The sequence below is a fragment of the Leptonotus elevatus genome, chromosome 16 (assembly GCF_054856555.1).
Source record: "Leptonotus elevatus isolate MCC_2025b chromosome 16, RoL_Lele_1.0, whole genome shotgun sequence".
Taxonomy (NCBI): domain Eukaryota; kingdom Metazoa; phylum Chordata; class Actinopteri; order Syngnathiformes; family Syngnathidae; genus Leptonotus; species Leptonotus elevatus.
The window spans coordinates 11,426,719-11,448,694 of record NC_141254.1 but is presented as its reverse complement, the minus strand read 5'-3'; the positions used below and the strand labels follow the sequence as shown (position 1 = coordinate 11,448,694).

Sequence of the window (21,976 nt, the reverse complement as noted above, 5' to 3'; positions counted from 1 at the left end):
TTGTTGTTGAATGACCAACCTGCAAATTGTGCCTAAAATGTCTGCTTCAAACCAAAATGGGAGATTGCTTGAGTCTTTTTGGGCATGGCCTCTTTATGCTTTTTGTGTGTTTAGTCATGATAGACATGCCTACCAAATTTCAGGCTGATAAGTGGAACTGGCTTTGGGGGCTGAATTTCTTATTTTTTATAAAACTTGTGTCAAGTCAAATCCTGAAATGTCCGCTTTAAACTAAAATGGCTGACTGCTTGAGTCTTTTTGGGCATGGCTTCTTGAGACATTTTTGTGGGTCTACCCATGATAAAAAATGTCTACCAAATCTCCTGTTGCTGAGGTAAACTATTTAAGGGCTAAATATTCAAAAATAAATGAACATTTCAATGTTAATTCAGAGCTTCGAGTTAATGGCCGCTTCAAACCAAGATGGCCGACTTCCTGTGTATTGCTGGGCATGGCTTCTACAGACTTTTTTGTGGGTTTACTCCTGACAGACATGCCTGCCAAATTTCATGTTTCTAAATCAAATTTGCTTCAGGAACAGAATTTTCAAAACATTCCAGGAGGTTTTCCAGAGCCGATTTGGGAGTTTAGTAGCGGAATCGATTTTCAACAGGATGAAGACGCGTGGCAAAAATCTTCTTAAGGCTTGATTGGGAGGGATGTGGAAGCATCATCGTCATGGCGACCCAACGCAACATCACAGCAGATGTCGCCACTCAGACGGAGGAGGCTAATTTTAGCGTGGGGAGCTTGGAAGGCCCACTGGAGGTGCGAGTGTGTGTGGTGAAAAATTTATATATATTAATCACCAGTATTCAAAAGCGCGGTGCCGTGCGGATTTTTATTTTGACTTTTTTTGCGTTGGACCTAGGCCTAAAACACTCATTTAAAACCTTAATCCAGGTTTGAAACCCTAAACCAAGCTTGAAATTCTAACAAGGAAGTCTGGGGTGTATATTAAAATGATTTTTGTCAAATTGACCCCCCGCAAAAAAGGAAAAAAAATAAGTCATGCCCGAGGAGTGTCACGAAGAAACTGCTTTTTTTTCGTCTCCTTTGAACATGAATGAAAAGAGTCCCACTCAAGATGACGGCTGGTCCTTTGAGTTCTCCCCCCTCAAGTTAGACGTAAAAGCCGTCAATGGACATAAAAAGACGCCACAGAAGCGTGAATGGGATTTCCTACTCGGGACGACAAATGTCACATCCTGCCACTGGCGCGAGCTCGTTAGCGACGCAGACAGACGCATTCAAGGAAATGCAAAAAAAGGACAAAAGAGAGAGAAAATAAAAGTCAGCAGATGTGCTGCAAGCTCAAGTGGAAAAAAAGTCTAGTCAAGTGCTCACAAATGGAAGCTGCACCTGTGATGTGGTATTCATTGGGGTGCACATTAGCGTTAATGCTGTGCCAGGTTTCAAATCCTAATTTTATAAACCGAACCCAAGCTTGAAATCCTAATATGACTTCCTAATTTACAGCCCTAACCCTAATTGCATTTTTTCCCAAAGCCCTAACATTTGCTTGACACCCGAAACCGAGCTTGAAACCCTCATTTGAAACCCAATTTGTAAACTCTGACCCAGGCTTGAATCCATAACTTGATACCCTACTTCTAAACTCGAAACCTGAAACATAATCGTTGTCTTGAATCACTTACAGTATCTCTCAAACCTGAACTACAAAACCTCATCCTTGTTTGAAACCCTAACCGATGCTGTGTCAAACCCCTCATTTGAAACCCTATTTTGAATTTCTAACAGGCATTAATTAAACTTTTCTCCAAACCATAGCCCAAGCTTGAAAGCCAAATTAAAAAATTCTAACCTTATCTTGAAGCCCTAATCTGAAACCTTAACATGAAGCAAAAACCCTGCCTTGAATACCGACTTTAAAACCCTAACCTTCGCTCAAGATTCTAATTGAAACACTACAGTATACTGAAACCATCATCTTTGCTTCAAACACTAATTTAAAACAAAAAAAAATGCATCCAGAATTGACACCGTAACTTGAAATGAAACCCTAATCTAAAACCCCAACGCCGGCTGCAAACCCTATTTCGGGAAAGCTGGGCTCCCAGGTGTGAAGGCAGCGTGACAGCATGAATATGAAGCGAGTAGAGTACGAGCGTAAGAGTGAGTGTGAGGCAGCAAACGCGCTCTGAAAACCTACAAAGAAAAAAGTGGGTCACTGACAAGCCAGAGAATGAAGGAGACTTGAGAGACCCCTCCTTCTTCTCCTCTCACTTCTTGAGAGCGTGGTGTAAATAGACGAACGTGCTAACAAATGTCTGCGAGGAAGAAGATGTGACCCACTTACGGGAAGCAGTGCTTTAAAAACAAAAATCAACATATACATCATTAATGCGGGGGGGTCAAAACACGCTGGCATCGGAACATTTTCAAGACATCACCAACACTGGCTGATGCATAGCTGGAATGCATTACATGTAATATCACATTTTCCTTTTTTTATTTTTATTTTTTAAGGGAAAATAATCTGTTCCAGAATGCTGGCCGACAAATGTTGCGGTGGAAATAGAAATTTATAATTTTCATGAACTTCTTTAAAGAGGTCTGGTCTACAACTGACAATTTGATTCACTTTTGCAATTATTACAGTACAGACTATTAACTATCAGAAAAGCAGAAAAAAAATGCTAACAAAAACTACTTAGCTCACTAACTAACTGTATAAATACTGTATTCAGAAAGCCAACTGACTATTAATGAGAGGTAGCTATTAACAAACTATTTAGCGCACCAATAACTGACTAACTACTTAGCTAGCTAGCTCGCATGCTTTGCTGTGCTAGCTATTTAAGTAAACAAATACCTTACTTACTTACTTACCTTACTTGGCTAACTAACTAACTGACAAAGTAGCTAGCTATTTAGAAAGCTAATTAATGCTTAGCTACAAGCTAAGGGACTAAATGCCAGCTATTAGTCGTTAGCTAGATAACTGCTTATCAGCTCAGCCAGCTAGCTAACATATTAACTACTTAGCTAGATAGATAACTAACACAACTACCGAAAAAAAAAAATTAACTACTTAGCTGACTACATAGCTAACTATATAAGTACTCAAGTAAATCTTAACTAATGACTAGCTATGTCACGAACAAGCTAGCAAGTTGGATGAATATCAGTGTGTTGAGATGATTTTGAGTTGATTTAAACGCGATTTTTTTTTTTTAAACAAAACAAAAACAATAACAGTAATAAACATACAACAACAAAATGTGTACTACACAACAGCTATTAGTTCATTGGAGTAAAATACAGATGTTTTACTTACACACATTCCTGTTGCTGTGATCATCAGGTCGCCATAGCGTTGCACAGCTGTTTCGACCAGACCATAATGAGCTACAACAGCTGCTAGCCAGCTAGCACACATGCGCGCACACACAAATTAAGCAACAATGCATACGCCGGTCTCGGCGTCTTACTAATCGCGCAGGACGGTGCAGATGTTTTGTTTGATAAACAAAATTTGCTTAGTCAATAACAAAAAATAGTCAAGTACTTGTTGCTAAACACATTTTTTGTTTGGCCAACAATCTTAATGAAGCCTTACTTTGAAACCCTAACCCAGTCTTGGAACCCCAATTTGAAACCTTAACTGTCTTGAAACGTTAACTGTCTTTTGAAACCCGAACCCAGGCGTAAGACCTTTGAATACACTCGTGCATAGTAATAGTCCACCAGGAACAAATGTGTGTTTTGGGAAGGTTTTGTTTCCATATTGACTCGCACTTTGCATCAAATACTCTCGTTTCGTGTGTGTGTGTCCGGGGGCAATGTTGTTGCCATGTTTTGACAAGTGTCAACGGTTCCCGGCGGGCTACAAGCAAGCAAGCAGGCACATTTCCCCCAAGACTAGCTTGAATGAATGAAGCCACTTTAAAATCCACCCCCCCCCCCTACACCACCACCACCACCACCACACACACACACACACACACACACAAACACACACAGGAAGTTGTTGTGCCGTCTCAGGATGCACACATGCTCTTTTTTTCTTTCTTTTTTTTTTTTAAAACGTTACCAGTAAAGCGTTGGCCGCAAGAAGCAAACTGTGACTTCCCGTAAGCGTCCCGAACGCTCTTCATCAAAGCAGCGGGGCTGTCGGCCTTCGAGGAAAAAACTCCGGTAGAGGATGAGCAATAAATAGACGCGCGGCTCCCTGTTTAACTTGCGCGTGTGCGTTTGTGCGTGCGCGTGTGTAATGACAGGCTGTCGACTGTTTGAGTCCCACCGAGGAACCGAGAAGGGCACTCGACTTCTCACTTGTGACGCAGTCAAAGCTGTGTCCCAATACTTTTGTCATTTTCCTGTAGGGAAGTGCGTTGTCCCAATAATTTTGTCCACATGATGGAGCTGCTAGTTGAAACCCTACTTGAAAGTCCGAGCTCAGGCCTCAAACCCTGAGACTGTAATCCTTGTATGAAATCCTAACTTGAATGCCTACTTGAAACGATGATAACTTAGTCTTAATACCTTAACCTTGGCTTGAAATTTGAACCCTTCCGACTCTTCAAACCCTACTTTGAAACCTGAAACTCAGGTTTGAAACAACATTTTCAAAAGCTAATCAAAGTTTAAAACTCTAACCTGGTCTTGAGACCCTAATTCAGAAATGCAACAATTGTGTTTTTAATAATGTTATCTAATCGCCCTAATAAATACGTCGTCTTAAAAGCCTAAATAGAATCATAACATCGGCTGACAATCCTAATTTGAAACCCTAATCAAGTTGTAAACCCTACTGTGAAACGCCAACCCTGTTTAGAAATCCTCATTTCTATCCCTGAAGCAAAATATTTCCAAAGGCGAGAACAAAACATTTAGAATGACGTCACATCAAAGACGATTAGCACTTAGCGTAGCTTAGCATAGCAACAGCTAATTGCTTTCAGCGCAAGCCCCAAATTTATTTTGGTCAAGCGGGAGGAATCTGCAAGCCACAGAACGTCCTTCGCAGCGACCAGTTTTTCCGCTTCATGCGCTAGGGTAGTCATTTGAGAGTCCTCTGGGACCGCTCACGGCGACCACTCACGCAACCCGCCACTTTGTCCGACCGCACCGTGCCGACCGTTGGAGCAGCGTCGGCAGACAAATGTATTGACTTTTAGACACGGCAGTATGGTCCACTTTAACACACGTTGTTACTGTGTGCTTACAACCCTAATTTGAAATATTAACCCAGGTTTGAAACCCGAATCGGAAATTCTATCCCATCCTTGAAACATTAACCCTGGCATGAAACCCTCACATGAAAACTTAAGCTTTGTTTAAAGCCCTAACATAGGAGTAGAACCATCATAATTTGACCCCTAAATCCTATCTTGAAAGTGGATCAATCCCGAACCCTTGTTTGGAACACAACTGAGGCTTAAAACCCTATACCGTAAATTTTGTTTAAAACCTTCAAATCATAATTTGAAACCAAAACCCTAGTGTAAAACCACAACCCAAACTTGAAACCCTACCCAAGCTTCACAACACAATTTGAAACCTTAACTCAAATGACCAATCAACTGGGGACGTGTGCAGGTTGTCTCTCACCTCCGAATGCTTCTTGTGCTGATGTCGTACCCACGTGATGCTGGTACCCGCGTTCTTGGACGACCTGGACCACGACGTCACCTGACCTGCAACGATCACAACAAAAAAACATCAAAACTCATATTGAGCATCCTGTAAAGCCAAAGATGGAGTAAGACGGCAGGTAGGGCTGCTCGATTATGGAAAAAATAATAATCACGATTATTTGGGTAATAATTGAAATCACAATTATTCCAACAATTATTTTTTGGGTGCAAAACAAGAAAATGTTTAATCATTTAAAAATATTAAGACAAATCAAATTATTTGAAACACTATAATTATGTAAGTTCCTTTTGGACCAAACAAGATGTATTAAATTTGTCATTTTTAAATTAAATTAAGATGCAAATATATACATTTAAACAATTCAAATTTTTGGTTTAATAATCTTTTATTTTTGTAATTGCACAGCCCTAACAGGAAGTGTTAACATACCATAATAAAAGCTGTAAGAGAGTGCTAAACCAGTCACAGAAAAGCCAAATCAAACCCCTTTAACTGGCTAAGAGTCCAGAGTCAACGGCAATGGAGTAAAAACAGGAAATAGCAACCTACCAAAATAAAATCTGTAACAACGTTTACAGAATATATCCAAGTCGAAGTTCTTTGTTCACCAAAAGCTACTAGCTGGGTGCGCTATCAAGCCAACAGCAGTAGAGTGAAAAACGGAAGTATCAACCTACCAAAATAAAAGCTTCAAGAGCGCTAAACCAGCCGCAGAAGATGAAATCTGTATGTTTACAAACAGCTACTGGCTAAGAATACAATGGAGCCCACAGCATAGGAGTGAAAACGGGAAGTATCAAGCAACCTACCATGAAAGCTGTAAGAGTGCTAAACCATTCACAGAGAATCCAAATTAAAGTCTCTTTGTTTACAAAAAGCTGTGAGTCCCATCAAGTCAATGATGATGGAGTAAAAACAGGAAGTAGAAACTTACCAAAATAAAACCTATAACAGCTTTTAACCCGTAACAAAATATCTAAATCAAACTTTGCTCGCTAAGCATTATATCAAGCCAACAGCAGTGAAGCAAAAAACAGGAAGTAGCAACAAAACAAAATAAAACCTGTAATAGTTCCCAATCGGTTAACAAATATTTAAATCAAAGTCCCTTTGTTTACAAAAAGCGAGTGGCTGAGAGTCGCGTAGGCTAGCTAGCCGATCGACAGCTAGCACTCACAGCTGTCGTAGTAGCTAGCCGACATCGTACGCACTGCTACTTCCTGTCAAAACACGTCTCACAGGGGATTCAAATCAATGTTTGTTCACAAAAAGTGACTCGGAAATTGACGTGTAATTGCCTCGCGTATGTGTGCGTGAATTAGTCTGTTCAGACTTCACAAGTATAACTAGGGTGTTTGCAGCAATGGAGGAAAATATGTTGAGTGGGAGGTAGCGCGCGTGCGCACACACACGCACGCACACACGTTCAGGCTGCTAATGATCACCCACACACACTGCCTCCATTAAAGTCAGTGTCTCGTCCTTTCAGTCGCACAATCCAGTTGGAATTAAACCTCCACTCGGCAATGCTGTCAAATGTGTAGTGTGTGTGTGCGTGTGTGTGTGTGTAGTGAAAAAGGGCAAACCCACAACTGTGTATGTGCAGGTGATTATTGTTGTTCTTGAGCGTCATCACAACACAGCTGTCGTCAAGATGTGTGCACGGATAAAAAAAATAATTAAAACAGCTTTAGTGAGTGTGTGTTTTGACAAAAAAAAAAGTTTAAATAAACACATAATGAACATGAAAAACAGTTGCATGTTTAATGAAAATTTGTCATAAAAAGTCCAAATATGTTTGAATGAAAACAACTCATTAAAAAGACAAAAATGACACAATAATTATTTAAGTCAAACATTGTTAAAAGTACTAAGTAAAATAGATTTAAAGAGAATTTTTTTAAAAACATTTAATAGAAATATTCATAGTTATAATCTTAATAATATTTAATTCCAAATAAATAAATAAATGTTTGTTTGTTTTTTGCTTTATGCATCAGTGTCTGGTATCTGCAGACTCCATGAGTATGCGATACTTTAATATAAAATTTATATTTTAATATATTTAATTAAATATGTATTTATTTATATTAATAAAAATATATATTTTTAAATAATACCAATACCTGGTATCAGTACGCAACCATCCCTAAATTTAAGTTTAAAAATTATATAATTTTTTTTAAGTCAAAACATTTTTTTTAAATTAAATTCCAAACATTGTAAAAAAAAAAAAAAAAGCTTCTACGAAACAAAAATAGAGAACGATTCTAAAATTGTTTTAATAGTAAAAAAAAATAAAAATAAAATAAATAAAAAAAAGTAATAAGATAAAAATACAAACAAATGGAAAAAAAAACTTAAGTATATCATATCATGGTTGTGTATTCAACTTCAGACATAAACTTAAATGCCAAGCCTGGCAACATAACCGTATGTGATGCGTTTTATATGCGGCGAAAATAAAAACTTACTGTCGGTGGTGTCCGAGTCGTTGCTGCTGGTGGAATACTTCCTCCTCTTTGTCTCGCTCTCCATCTACCGGGCCAGCACCAAGCCGGGGCAGGAAGAAAGACAACAAAAAGAGCAGTGAGAAGCCCAACAATGAAAACACAACAAATGAACATATCGGTGCGGGTTGAATCAACCTCAAAGATCATCTTAACATATATATATATATATATATATATATATATATATATATATATATATATATATATATATACACACACATACCATATGTAGAACATTACTGCACAGTATCCAGGAACACACACACGCACACACTGGCGCACTAAGTAAGAGCTATGGTCGTCATGGGATACTGACAAATGCATCCATGATAAACACACATTAACTGACTACTGGCAGATGCACAAACAGCTACACAACACAGGCTGTTTGCCTTGGAACACGCGCACACAGGAGGCAGAGGTCAGTCAGTTTGATAGAGAATCTTTGCATATAAATTGCTTCATAGCACGGGCGAGTGTGTGTGTGTGCGCGTGTGCGCGTGTCCTGCCTTGCATCCTCGTTTTCACCTTCACCCGTCCCTCATCCCTCACTCTTGCGCGTGTAAACACCACAAAGTATTAGGACGCCGTCCATTCGCTCAAACCCCCAACTTGAAGCGCTAATTCCAGACCCTAACACTAATTTGAAACCATAACCTGTGTTTGGAACCCTAATTTGGAACCCCATCTCAGGCTTGAAATCTAAATTCCTAAAACCTTTATTTGAATCAGATATTCAGCCCTATTTGGAATCCGAATCATGATTTGAAGCCCAACTTTCAAACCCTGGCTTGCAACCCTGAAATGTACACGGTGTACATTCCGGCATGACGTCGCTCTCCCTCCCCTTTCCTCTTCATCCTCCTCCTCTTCCTCAACCCGTCACTGCACCGCGTGGTGGTCCTTACCCCCTTTTTCAACCAATCACAGCCCAGCACACTGACACACACATATATACATACATAAGAGTCTCACGCGCACGCACACACACACACGTGTCCACTGTATGTACACGTGTGAGTCATATGATGATGGAAGGATGAGGGATGAAAAGATGAAGGCTTGTAAACAACATCCTGCCACATAGGACCCCGTGAGGGTGGGGGGTGAGAGATATGAAACACGCACATTTACGCACACACATCATGACTCATCTCCGGTTTCAAACCCAGCGGGGGGACGTGTGTGTGTGTGTGTGTGTGTGTGTGTGTGTGTGTGAGCGTTTGAAGAGTGTGTGAGCGAATGTGTGTAATGTTGGGAAAAGGGGGTTTGATGGTGGTGGTGGTGTGTGTGTGTGTGGGGGGGGGGGGGGGGCGGGTCGTGTCAGAAATGGGAACATTCAAGAAGTTTCCAGACGATTGTGCTTTCATTGATTCAAAAACGAGAATGCACAGCGCAGACCTCCCTCAAGGCACCGCCACCCTCCTTTGGGCAACGAAATGTCGACTGAAAACCCTACTTAGAAAGCCTAACCCGGTCTTCAAACCCTGCATTGAATCCCAAACCCTAATTTGAAAGCCTAACCTTTATTTGACACCCTAATTTGAAACCTCCCCCTTTGTTGCAACCCCAAACCAGGCTAACCCGACTTTAAAACCCTAACCCTTGTTTGAAATTAAAACAAAAAACCAAATACCCCCTTTTCACAACCCTAATTCAGGATTTAAACCCAAATTTGAAATACTTACACTGACTGGAAACCCTACTTTGAAATCCCTTTTTGAAACACTAAACGAGGCTCCAAATCCTAATTTCAAAACCTAACCCTTGTTTGAAACCCTAACCCAAGAATAACACCTCAAATTTAAAACCCCAACCCTTCTTTAAAACCCTATCCCACGATTAAAACAACCCTTCTTTGATACCCTATACTGAAACTCTAACTCTACTATGAAACCCTGATTTGAAACTAACTCAGGCATGAAACCCCAAATATAAACCTGCAAGCCTTCTTTGAAACCCTGACACAACTTTTAAACCTATTTAAACCCTTTCTTAAAACCCTAACCAGGTACATTTTTTTTGCCCACCTGCGCTTTGCCCGCACATCCTTGCTCTGTATTAACTATCAAAACCATGCATTCCACCTGTTCAGGATGCTGTGGAGTAGCTGTCGCTCTATTGACACGGAAAAGGTGCTGCAGTCACTTCCACACAAGAACTGGAGGTAAACACCCACCAGAACCCCCAAACGACTCCCCCCCCCTCACACAACAACAACACCCTCCTCTTTTTCCTCATCCTCCTCTTCCTCCAGAGCTTGCTAGATCTGCACAGCACGAAGCAGCAGCAGCAGCAGGAGGAGAAGGAGGTGCGGGTAGAGGGGTTGCTCTAATTCCTAGATGTGTGTGAGTGTATGTGTGTGCCCTAGCGTGTGTAGTGGCGTGCTCTGCCTTCCTAAAAGCAAAATTGCACCCCCCCCCCGCCCAGCACTCCCCCCCCTCCCCGCCCAGCACTCCCCCCCCTCCCCAATACTCTATGCAAAGGAGCCTGCAATTCCTCCGAGGGCTGTGAAGGTGCACTTCTCAAACAAACCCCCTCCAACGCGCATGCGCACTGCATCCGACTCGCTATCGCAAGTTTGGGTTTGCACGCCGCTGCGAATCGCGCACAATTTGTTGCCATTACGCCCCCCACCCCCCTCCCACCAACATACAGCACCCCCCCCCCCTCCCAAAAAAAAACATTGCCACCGCGCACATGCGCACCACCGACATGTGCGTTTCCCATTTCCACGCTTTACTTCCATCAGACATACACTCACGGAGAATGCCATCAGAACCAGCGGAGTCAGTGGACCGCCACCGCTTATCATGACGTCATATGTACTTTAATACCATGCATCTAATACTTTATTTCCAAAGTGCTGCATCGGAATCACTCAAGTGCACCTCAAACCGCTTTTCATGACATTATATGAATTTTCTATTACTGCAATATTAATTATAACGCAATTTAATAAGGGGCGTGTTTACCTTATTCTGTTGGGGGGTGGGGGGGTTAAAAACGCGCCTGCGCACTACCAACATGTGCATTTCCTCTTTAAACGTGTTATTTCCATCACACACCTTCTCACGCGTACGAAGAGGGATGCCAAAGTGCTGCATCAGAACCACAGACCTAATTGTATTCATATACTATCAAACAACATCATAATAAAGGGATGTTTACCTTGTTCTGCTGGGGAGGGGGTCCCACCGATTAGGAGACCATCGAGATCCAAGCACATGTAAATGTTGTTCCTCTGGGTTAACTTCCACGTTGGGCTGACAGGACCCTTCCCCCGCCCACCCACCTTGACAGCTTAGGAGGAGAGGAAAAAAAACAACAAGAAATCCAAATAAAATCCACAAATAAATTTAGAAAAAAAAAAGTGAGATGGAGGTCACGGAGCCGAGGGGCCGGGGTGTCGCCGCCGCTGCAGCCGCCTTTCAGTGCGCGCCGAGCGGCTTGCGGCGCACGACATGCCGCTCACTGGAAAAAATCATGTCGCATTTCCCCCCCACCACACGAAAATACACCAGCGTCCAAAAAAAATGGCTTGGATGTCCCCAAAAAGATTGCAGTCCAGTTTTGTTTCGCAATCCTCCACCTCTCTTCTTCTTCTTCCAAAACACACGACCAGGCTACCACCTCTTCCTCCTCCTCCTCCTCCTCTTCGTCCCTCTCTGGCCCGGCAGTACGGTGCTGGTCGCGGCTATGCACAAGACGAACGTCCCCCTCCGTCCAGCAGCCCTGCACGCTCCTCCTTAAAAAAAAGAGAGGGAGAGAGAGAGAGAGATGGAGAGAGAGGGAGGGAGACTAAACAAATGTGGAGGAGGAATGGAGCGGTGGAGCTTCAGCTTGAAAACTCTTTTGGCGCCATATTTATGGCGTACTTTGAATTGAGCAGCACGGTTGTTGCACTTTCTCGTCGCACTGAGGCTGAGGTGCGAGCGCCCCCTACGGGAGATAGACGGTACTTTTAGTCAGCCTGTCGAGCACGTCATTTTGCACAGGACGATGGAACACAATGTACAAATATTTTTAGACTTATTTATTAGATTTAATTTGTGGATGGATATTTAATTAATGGATGGTGTAATTATGTGTTCACTTGTGCCACTTCAAACATGTCAAATTATCCACACATATATATATATATATATATATATTAACGTTCCTTTTATTTCTTTTTTTTAGCTTTCTAGGAGAGGGCTGAAGGTTTTGTGGTCTTTGACTGCTATCTGATTTTTTTTTGTTATATCACAAATACCTGGCATTTGAACAGGAGTGTGTAGACTTTTTATATCTTCTGTATATACTCTCCCACCGTCCTCTAAGGTTTCACAGTCAAATTGACGTACTATAAAATAAATGTAAAAAAATATGTAATGCATTAATTATATGTACACATTTCACCTTAGTAAAGGACAAAGCTGGACAATTGCCAAGCACCCAATCAGATCGCCTCGATGTGGTCCACTATGCTGCAAGGTATGTTGTGATGTATTTCCCATCGTTCTCCTCATGCTCTGTTCTTATCTTACGGCTTGGCAATGGCATTGGCATGCTGCAAAATATTATGAGCAGTTCGCAGGATCATGCAGTGAAAATCGTATGAGACCACAGCTCAGCGAGCAAGAGGTTAACATCACAAGGATGCTTAAGATTTGAGCATTTAGCATTGCTCTGCAAACAGCTTCCTATCTGAGTAGTTTTGCTTTATTGTAGTTTCATTTGAGAGTGGTTAACTTACTACACCCACAACGTGTAATGGACTTTAGTCTTTGCAATACTGTAATGCACTAACTTAAAATACACATTGTTCACTTTCCTGAAATTTCAAGCCCAATATGACAAACTTATTGTGCTAAATTTATTTAAACTTTTCATGAATTCTGTGATTAATTTTACCAGCCTCTTGTAGTACACTTTCCCACCACTGCATGTTGCTGTGCCCAAACTGCAGAGTAAAAAACAACAACATCCGGGTCACGCTTCCAAACACCGGACGTGTACTCGAGCTGCGAGGATCACTGATCACCAAAATGTCGGTCGCGGACGTGAACGATTTTATCCGGCAGAACCGTGCCGTGGCCGACCAAGTGGAAACGTTACGGGGACATTGGGAGAGCGACAAGCACTGGGTGCACAGGAGGGAGTTCATACTGCGGAATATGAGCGAGTTTGAGGGCGAGCTGCAGATGGACCAGTTGCTGTCGTTGTCAATGGTGTGGGCCAACAACGTCTTCCTCGGCTGCCGGTAACTATACAATATCGGAGAGTAGACAAGTAGAACAAGTCAATTACATGTTTCGTTTATTCGTGGTTCATTAAAAAAACATTGTTCTAAGTTTTAACAGTTGCTTAATTACTAAATAACACGTGTGGTGCCTCGTCTTCTTTGTCGCTTTCCGGCGCCTTGGTTACGATCGTGTGTGCTCGCTACGGCCCCCTCTGCCTGTAAAATGAATAGCTACTAGAAAATGTCCATTTGGAAGTATGTTTTTCGTGATTTATGTAAACCAATACTAAATTTAAACTGTTAAGAAATTAAGACGAAATATTCGAAAATGTTTGACAATACTTCTTTCACGTAAAATAATTTACTAGTCTTCTTCATTGTTCACCACTGTAACGATGCTACATCCTCAAGTCGCTACTGCCCCCTTTGTTCGTAAAATGAAACGCACGTCGGTGCAAATTACAGAAACCCAAATTATGTTTTAAAAACTTAAAATAAAGTTATGTACATTCGTATTGAAACACCAAATAAATTGCACAGAGGTAATCTACATGAAATAAAACAATGATTGAGGACTGTGTGTTTTATGGTAGGAACAGTATCTAGATGTAAAACTTTTTTTTGTGTGTGTTTGTGGTAGGTATAGCAAGGAGCTCCTCGACAAAGTGAAAGAAATGGCCGAGGGCATCGAGGTGGAGGACGCGCCTGTCTTCAAGACAAGAGATGAGATTATAAAGCAGCAGCAGCAGGTACAGTCCAGACTGCATATTAAAATACTACATATATAGAATATCTGCTGACTCAAGCATTCTGTGGTTACAGGGAAAATGATGGACTCGTCCTTGCTGTTTGGAATTGGAACATACAGGCTGTGCTTGTGTGACCACATTTGGCTTTTCTCATCTATAGACTGACTGTATGGTAAAAAAAAAAAAAGAATTAATGCATGATGCCAGCATGGACATTTCACTGGTGTTGTATTTAATTTTTATAGTGTACTTGTTTTTATAGCTTTTACATAAAGGATGAAAGGTAACCTGGGAGTTCTGTTGTCTTTCTTGTATCAAATAATCGTACTTGGTATACGTTCCCTTAAATTCCTGATAAAAAAATGATTATTCTATAATTAAAATACAACTATTTGCTAGAGTAAAACTTTTTGTAGCCAAAAAATACAATTGTCATTTATTTGTTGAAAAACATAATTCTGAAAACTCAAACGATTTTTGGGGGATACAATTTGACTTTATTCTAAGAAATACAATGCAACTTATAGGACTAATGCAACTATTCTTGTCAGATTCCAACTTGTCGATAAAATACAACTTTCATCCTGTCAGATTGCCACACTTAGCCCATTTTTTCACGAGGGTGTAAGAAACTACCTAGGAGAGCATCAAGCAAAAAAACACAATAGCAAAAGTCATCTGAAAAAATGAGTTTTATGTTTTTTTATACAGCATATTATTATAGTAAGTATACTTTCCTTTGACAAATGTAACATGTCCCTTCTGCTCAGTCGGAACAAATCCTACATACATGATGCCACAACGTCAGTTTTTGTTTTCTTTTGTCGCAATTTCCCAGCCTTTTTTATTTGGATACAGGGAAGTGACTTTTTTTGGGAGGTGGGGGGTATTTCCGGCATGTCTTTCAGTCCTTTTTAATCCGGAAAAAAAATCCCTCCAGAATACAAACTTTGCCTGACTCACCACACTTTGTCCTTGGACGCGTTGCTTCTTCTACCTCGGGGCGGGGAATACCTCAGTCATCGTGAGACTCACCTTCAAATAACAGATTGTTCTTTAGAGATTTAAAAAATATATCAAATCAAAAGGCTTTTTTTAAGCAACCTATTGGGGAGAAAAAAGGAATTTGGTCATGAAACTGCCATTTTCAAACAAACCAAGTAGCAGCACACTGACAGCGTATCAAAAAAAAAAAAAAAACACAAAGATATATTACGAGTTCTGTTAGCAATAACTTATTTGACAACATGCAATTAAAAAAATTGGAAAATAAAAAAGGAAACAAAAACATGATTCCGCCTTCACTCCCTTGATAGAACGTCCGTAGTTTTTTGATATTCTTTGCAGGGTGGCACTTGTTGAGTTCATCTGATATGCGCATACACACACGCGCGCACGCACACAAGGTAAAATGAACAAGTGGGAGCGGGAGGAAGGAAGAGGGGAGTTTTGGGTTGAGGGTCTCACACGTCCACCCAGCTCTGCTCCACAATGGCCGTCACTCGTTTCTCATACTCGCGCTTGTTTTCCTGGTAGAGCTGCGCTGCCTGGCTGTTGGCCGGGCTGTTGGGGTTGGGTTCGTCCAGCAAAGACTTAAGAGTGGAAAGAAAGAAAAATAGATCAATTGATTTGATAAATGTTTGACAAAACTGTTTTTAGGGACTTGGGGATGGCGGAGGACAGCACCCACCTGGATGGAGGTGAGTATGGACGAGACGTCATACGTGGGGCTCCAGCGGTTCTGGAGGATGTCTAAACATATACTGCCATCTGCGTACACTGAGGGGACAAAAAAAAAAAAAAAAGAACTATATATTTTAAAATACTTGTGGGAATGTGTTGAGCATTCATTTTACCATTGGGGTGAAACATTCGTGATACAAAGCGAACCGTGGGAGGCTTGTTAGGGTACTCCTCAGAAAACTCGATCAGAAGCTTAAACGTTCCTGCAGACACACACAAAAATATTTTGAATTAAGTCATTATTTCTTGACTAAAAAAAAGTTGCAATCTGCTGATGATTAGGTCATATTTTTCAGAGATAAGCATCATAATTTAGGGAGATTCAAGTTGCATTCCTTCACTAAAAACTTTTTTTTTCTCAAAAAGATCACAGTATACTGAGGAAAAAGTCAGAGATAAAGTCATCTTACAAGACTACAAGTGTTTTTTTTTTTTTAATTAAAATAAAACCTTATTAAAAGGATTGAGCCAATGGGCTACCTCAAAATTTGTTTGTTGTTTTGGCATGTGGTGTGATTTTAAGATTTAAGGCGGGCTGGAAAAAAAAAGGTATAAATCCATACATCTGTTAAATACATACATTTTTCCTCAAAAATGCTAAATAACATACTGTAACTGGACTATAAAACGCAGAAGCACCCAAGCAAAGAAAAAAAAGTAGTGCTGACTGCATTAAACGACTGCCCCCTATATGTAAATATTGGAACTACACTGATTTGTACCTATTCATCGGTCTCTATTCGTTCCTGCACTTGACTTAAGCTTGAGTTAGCCCACTCAAGTGCTCAGTAGCACAATTAAAGATATGTTTACATTTTTCTACATATAACAATGAAAGATCACAAAATGGAGGACCTCACCATCTTCAAATGGCGTGCCGACAGGCCTGTAAAGACCAAGAGAAATCAGTCATTATCATCAATAACGCTGCATGTGAAGCAAGTCCGCACTGTTGCTTTATTTCTAGGTTGACTGTGAAAACAAAGTGCATCCACTATGACATAATAACTATTTATTATTACATGTCCAGGTCGACGGCGGGTTGGAACAACAACAAATGAAAAGAACGTTGGGTGGTGTGCGTTGACTCACCCAAAAATAACAGCGTTCCAAAGCATGATATTGTTCTCCGAAGGCGCTCCGCTCACACCGGTGGGAGGGTCCTCTTGAAGTCTGCACGGGACAGACAAAAAACGTGAAAAAAAAAAAGTCACACCAAAGTCAATCAAAAACTTGTCGAGCATCCAAAATGTGCGGCTTTCCCAAAGCCACATTTGATGTTTGGTTTATCTTTTGGAGAAAAAGTTGGCATTTTTGAAAAAAGGACTTATTAAAAAATAATTTAAAAAATCATCCAAATAATTAACGAAAAAATTGTCATCTTAAAAGTATGACGTTTTTCCACAAGAAAGGTATAATCCTATGAGCTACAAACAATACATCCTGAACACCTGATGTTTGGTCGCCACGGCAACACCACAGATTAGGCCAAGTGCCAGACTAATATCAGCTCTGATCAGAGTTTACACGCCAGGTCCATCTGTGTGTGTGTGTGTGTGCGTGTGTGTGTGTGTGTGCGTGTGTGCGTGTGAGAATGCTGACGCACCGCAATTAACCTCATTAACCGTAAGCTCCCCCGAGATCTTCCCTGGCACAGACACACTCTGCTCAACACTTTTGGATGTTCTGACGGTTGTGGCTCGCGCCACAAAATGAAGAATTGGTCAGTCATCCTCTTATAGGCGTCACATTAGGTGATTAATGGATTAAAAACTACGAAAATATCAAATCAGTAGTACAAATGTACATTTATGGACCAGTTTTTGTTTTTGCCGTGTCAGCATCAAATGTGACATCACACGTGTCATCAATGTGAACACAGAATGTTTTGTTCTTTTTACATTGTTATAACCATCGTCAATTTTTTATTTACCTTTGTGATGTCACATTGCTTTGAAAAGATCTGCGGCACATTATTTGTTACGATAACGTTTCAAAAATAATGTTGAATTGGCTATTATTTAAAAAATTCTTATATACTTTTTTTGCACGTTTGTTTTGACCAATCAGGGCAACGGATGAAAAATATTGTCTTCAGTCTTGTCTTAGGAAAAAAAAAGCAGATAAAAATGCACGAAGTGCCTCTCGCTGCTCAACATTCAACAAGGAAACGGTGAGTAATTCTGCGAGAACAGAATTTATTGGCGCGTCCATTCGTCTATGTTAGGTTTATTTGTTTCCCCCGGCGTCGTCGCTCCGTGGTTTTGTCACAGCTGCATGTCCCGCCCTAAACTACGCCTGATTGGTCAGACCAAAAAAAGAAAAGAAAAAAAAGTCAGTTTCGAACATGTCAGTGGAAGCAGTACAAGATGGATACTCGTAGTATTTGTGGAAATAACTCAAAATTCTCTATGACAAAAAATAATAAATCAAAGTTTCTAAGAAAAAGTCAGAATCATACAAGAATAAAGTTGCAATCTTACAAAAATTGTGAGTTGGAGTTTTTTGTCCAGTGAAATGCATTCATGTGTATATTTCTTTACATTTTATTGGGGGGCGCAACAACTCCAAATCCACGCAAATGGGATGTTGACCAAGTGTACTGAATGCTGTGGTTTGCTCGAACACGGTTTCAGCTGATTATTTCCAAGTCCTACTGAGGCTGACTTTGTGAACAACATCCAAGCTGAAAGCAGTCACCTGTGTGTTGTTGTGCGCACACACACACACACACACACACACACTGGGTGATCCAGGAATGTTGCCATTGTCGACTTGGCTTCAGCGGGACACGCTTTAGCACCTGGGGACGAGCGTAGGGTTACACGACACCTTATCTGGTGTCCTCCTGCTTCGGCAGCTTTCCACAATACCTCGGCGTTTTCACAACACAGCACACACACACGGGGGACGACATATGGAATATGACAGCGGGTTGCATATTGCTGTCATGAAGTGTAAAAATACATGAAAACACTTCAATAAATGCATGGCTCTCTATTAAATACCTTCGGGCATGTAAAGCATGAGCCAGCGAGAAGTTTGAGTTAGCAGGACGACACTCCAATTACATGGCCAATTACCACGGAAATTAAGAAACTAATACTGCCCCCATAGGACCGGCGTGGAACAGGATCACTCGGCAAACAGTACACACACACACAGTATGAAAGCTGCCTCTGCATCTTGGCCTTTTTACTGTCATTTCCTCCTCTGCTGGTTTGACAGGGTGCTGGAGCCACCTTCCAGCGCTTCATCTCATCAGACACTTATGATGTTTCATCTAACATCCTACAGCACCATAAGATATAATAAATATTGATTAAAGCAGCACTAAGGAACTTTCCAATATTTTCATAATTCTTCTGATGAAACCTTGACTTAAAACTAGTTGAATGGTACCTGAGGGGGTCTGTATCATATTGGTAGAGGATGGTAGGAACACTGCCACACAAAAAAACTACAAATGTGTTGACTGCTTTATGGCATACGTCACTTCACCCTTTACCCATTCGTTACAAAGACGGACGTCAATTTGAATGTCGACGCAGGAGGAAAAAAACGACGCAATGCGCTCATTCTGTCCATATGGCGGCGCCATAATCAACATAAACTGAAAGTTCCTTAGTGTTGCTTTAAGGGCTATACAAACAAACTTGACTATAACACACAAGGATGGCACAAGTGTCTAACCACCATTGACACTTAGCCATTTTACAAACATACACCCTCCCCTGTACGCCACATTTCTGCCCAAATTGGCATTAATACACACACACACACACACACGGGTACGATTCGACGCATGACAACAGATTGGCGATACTTCCGATACAACAACCATTGCCACTCAGCCATTTTAAAAGCACACAACAACCCTGATGAAATCTATCCTTTAAGCCACATTGCTACCCAAAATAACATTAAAAATTAAAGATGCGCCACCAAATTGCTGCTTGTAATCGAACAGAAGTGCCGACATCATCTGATTGTGTTGATTTCGCGAGCAATTAAACTGGTTTCGGTTGGTCGTCCCTGTAATGGTAATCTCATCACCAAAAAACAACAGACTGGCACACCAACGCTAAACAGCGGCGTCCACAAAACAACTCCCTTCGGTTGGAATTGTCGCAGAATTTCGAGTGTCACCGCAAACACGGCACCAAACGGCAAGGTGGACCACCTGAATAAACATCTCGTCAACTAAAAGAGCAGCTTGGGTTCGGTCTGCTCGCCGGTTGCTCGAGCTAAGCTAAGATAGCCGGAATTAGCTTCATCGGCTAACACTGCTAGCAGCACACACACGTATAGGAAGGGGAAAAAAGGGACTGCGGTACCTTTTAAAATCCCTCATAAGACGTCTCCTCGCCGGGGTGGACATTATTGAAAATTTAAAAAACAACAATGTATATACAGGAAAAGCAGGAGCATCAATCGATTGACGAGCGGCGCTATTCTTCCGCTAGGAGCCCCCCTTTTCTTTTTCTCTCCCCCTCTCTCTCTCTTTCTCTCTTTCCCTCTCTCTCTCTCTCTTTCTCTTTCTCCCTCCCTCAAAACAAGCGTCTGGCAGGCTCACTCCATGTGATGACATCACTGACTGACGGAGCTCACCAGCAGAGGCCCTGCCCCTTTAATGACGCACACGTGGCCATGTAACAGTTGTGCCATGGGCACGTTAAGAGCCCACAACAACATTTGGGATCAAGACTGAATTTATGGATATACAGTAGTCATGGATTGTAGGTTTGAGGGTAATTTCAAACGTGGACAGTCGGCGGTGGACCTTCAAAGATCATTCCAGGTCCCAACCCCCAAAATACATAATGATTGTTTTTGTGATATGGAAAATTGGACAATTTAGGCACCAATATTTGCCATTTATTATTATTAATATTATTATAATTATAAGCACTGACTAGAAGGTGGTAGTTAACTTCTCAACAAGCTGCTTCTGTAAAACCAAACATTAATCATAATAATTAATCATAGGGAGTTACATGTGCATTTAACCGAACCAAAAAAACAACAACCTGATAGTCTGCTAGTTTCATGCTAACACGTAATGGAAAACGCCCTAGACGAACTAACAAAACGAGTACAGTATCTGTCGTTAAAACCTTTACAACTAAGTTTGAACACAAACAGTAGCAACACATGCAGACAGAGGTGTTTAGCGTATCCACGTAACAGATACTCAGGCAACCGAAAAAATATATATTTATCGAAAACATGTCTGAATCAATCCTTTAAAAATATACAAAAAAATAATATTTTTGAACAATCAGATCACAGACTTCTATATGAATGGATTGTAACTGTTAATAGGACAACCGTGGCTGAAGCCAGAGAGGGCAGCCATTTTACGGTGCCACTTTTACTGACAACTTTTTTTTCTTTCTCTGAAAACACTTATCAGTGCGTGTTTTACACTAAGATTCCTGTATGGAGTCACCACAAATTTTTTTTAATCATACTTGAATACTTATTCACTGCCATTGACGGCTATAGACGTCAAAAATTCATTTGAACTATTTCTATTAGTTAATTTTTTTCTTTTTTTTTCCCAACAAGAGTATGAAAACCTATATTTTTTTTATTGTATATTTAGACCAGATATACAATTTGTGAATAATTGTGAGTTAACTAGCCAAGTCATGCAATTAATTACGATAAAAAAATAATTGCGATTACAATTTTTAATTAATCACACATTTTATGTCTGTATTTCCCCCCAAAAAATATCTAGGTTTTCATACTCTTGTTAACAAAAGTGGAAAACATTTTTAAACTAATAGAAATAGTTCAAATAAATTTTTGACGTCTATAGCCGTCAATGACAGTGAATGAAAAAAAATAATTGCGGTGACTCCATACAGGAATCTTAGTGTTTTTAGAGAAAGAAAAAAAAGTTGTCAATAAAAGTGGCACTGTAAAATGGCTGCCCTCTTTGGCTTCAGTCACGGTTGTCCTATAACTAACTAATGGAAATAGTTCAAATGATTTTTTGACGTCTATAACCGTCAATGGCAGTGAATGAGTTAATGTGCTTTACTTGATTCTTGATATCTCTGACAACATGATGCACCCAGATACATATACCTTATAAAAGAAAAAAAAAG

General features: G+C 40.7%; 3 protein-coding genes across 4 annotated transcripts in view; 1 reads left to right on the top strand and 2 right to left on the bottom strand.

The window, feature by feature from the left end:
• The window catches only part of jade2 (jade family PHD finger 2), a 45,170-nt gene extending 33,127 nt beyond the window's left edge, over window positions 1–12,043 (bottom strand). Inside the window, exons 1-3 of one of the 2 annotated variants that reach the window (XM_086098357.1) lie at window positions 11,310–12,043; window positions 8,100–8,163; window positions 5,578–5,663 (exon numbers count right to left, since the gene is read on the bottom strand). In XM_086098357.1, coding sequence (XP_085954483.1) covers window positions 5,578–5,663; window positions 8,100–8,163 — 150 coding nt within the window. In that variant the 5' untranslated portion in view covers window positions 11,310–12,043. The remainder of the gene's footprint in view (window positions 1–5,577; window positions 5,664–8,099; window positions 8,164–11,309) is intronic. The other variant, XM_086098356.1, reaches the window with a different exon arrangement.
• A 1,072-nt stretch (window positions 12,044–13,115) lies between these two features.
• xtbd1 (XRN2 binding domain containing 1) lies at window positions 13,116–14,401 on the top strand. The gene is made up of 3 exons (XM_086099012.1): window positions 13,116–13,383; window positions 14,006–14,114; window positions 14,188–14,401. The coding sequence occupies exons 1-3, from the start codon at window positions 13,169–13,171 to the stop codon at window positions 14,194–14,196; spliced, it is 333 nt and encodes a 110-aa protein (XP_085955138.1). The 5' UTR covers window positions 13,116–13,168; the 3' UTR covers window positions 14,197–14,401.
• Window positions 14,402–14,788: 387 nt separating this feature from the next.
• ube2b (ubiquitin-conjugating enzyme E2B (RAD6 homolog)) lies at window positions 14,789–20,447 on the bottom strand. Its single transcript, XM_086099092.1, has 6 exons — window positions 20,195–20,447; window positions 16,950–17,030; window positions 16,718–16,743; window positions 15,971–16,060; window positions 15,805–15,893; window positions 14,789–15,706 (listed from the first exon to the last, which is right to left on the bottom strand). Exons 1-6 carry the CDS (start codon window positions 20,236–20,238, stop codon window positions 15,578–15,580), a joined length of 459 nt encoding a protein of 152 aa, XP_085955218.1. The 5' UTR covers window positions 20,239–20,447; the 3' UTR covers window positions 14,789–15,577.
• Window positions 20,448–21,976: the final 1,529 nt, after the last annotated feature.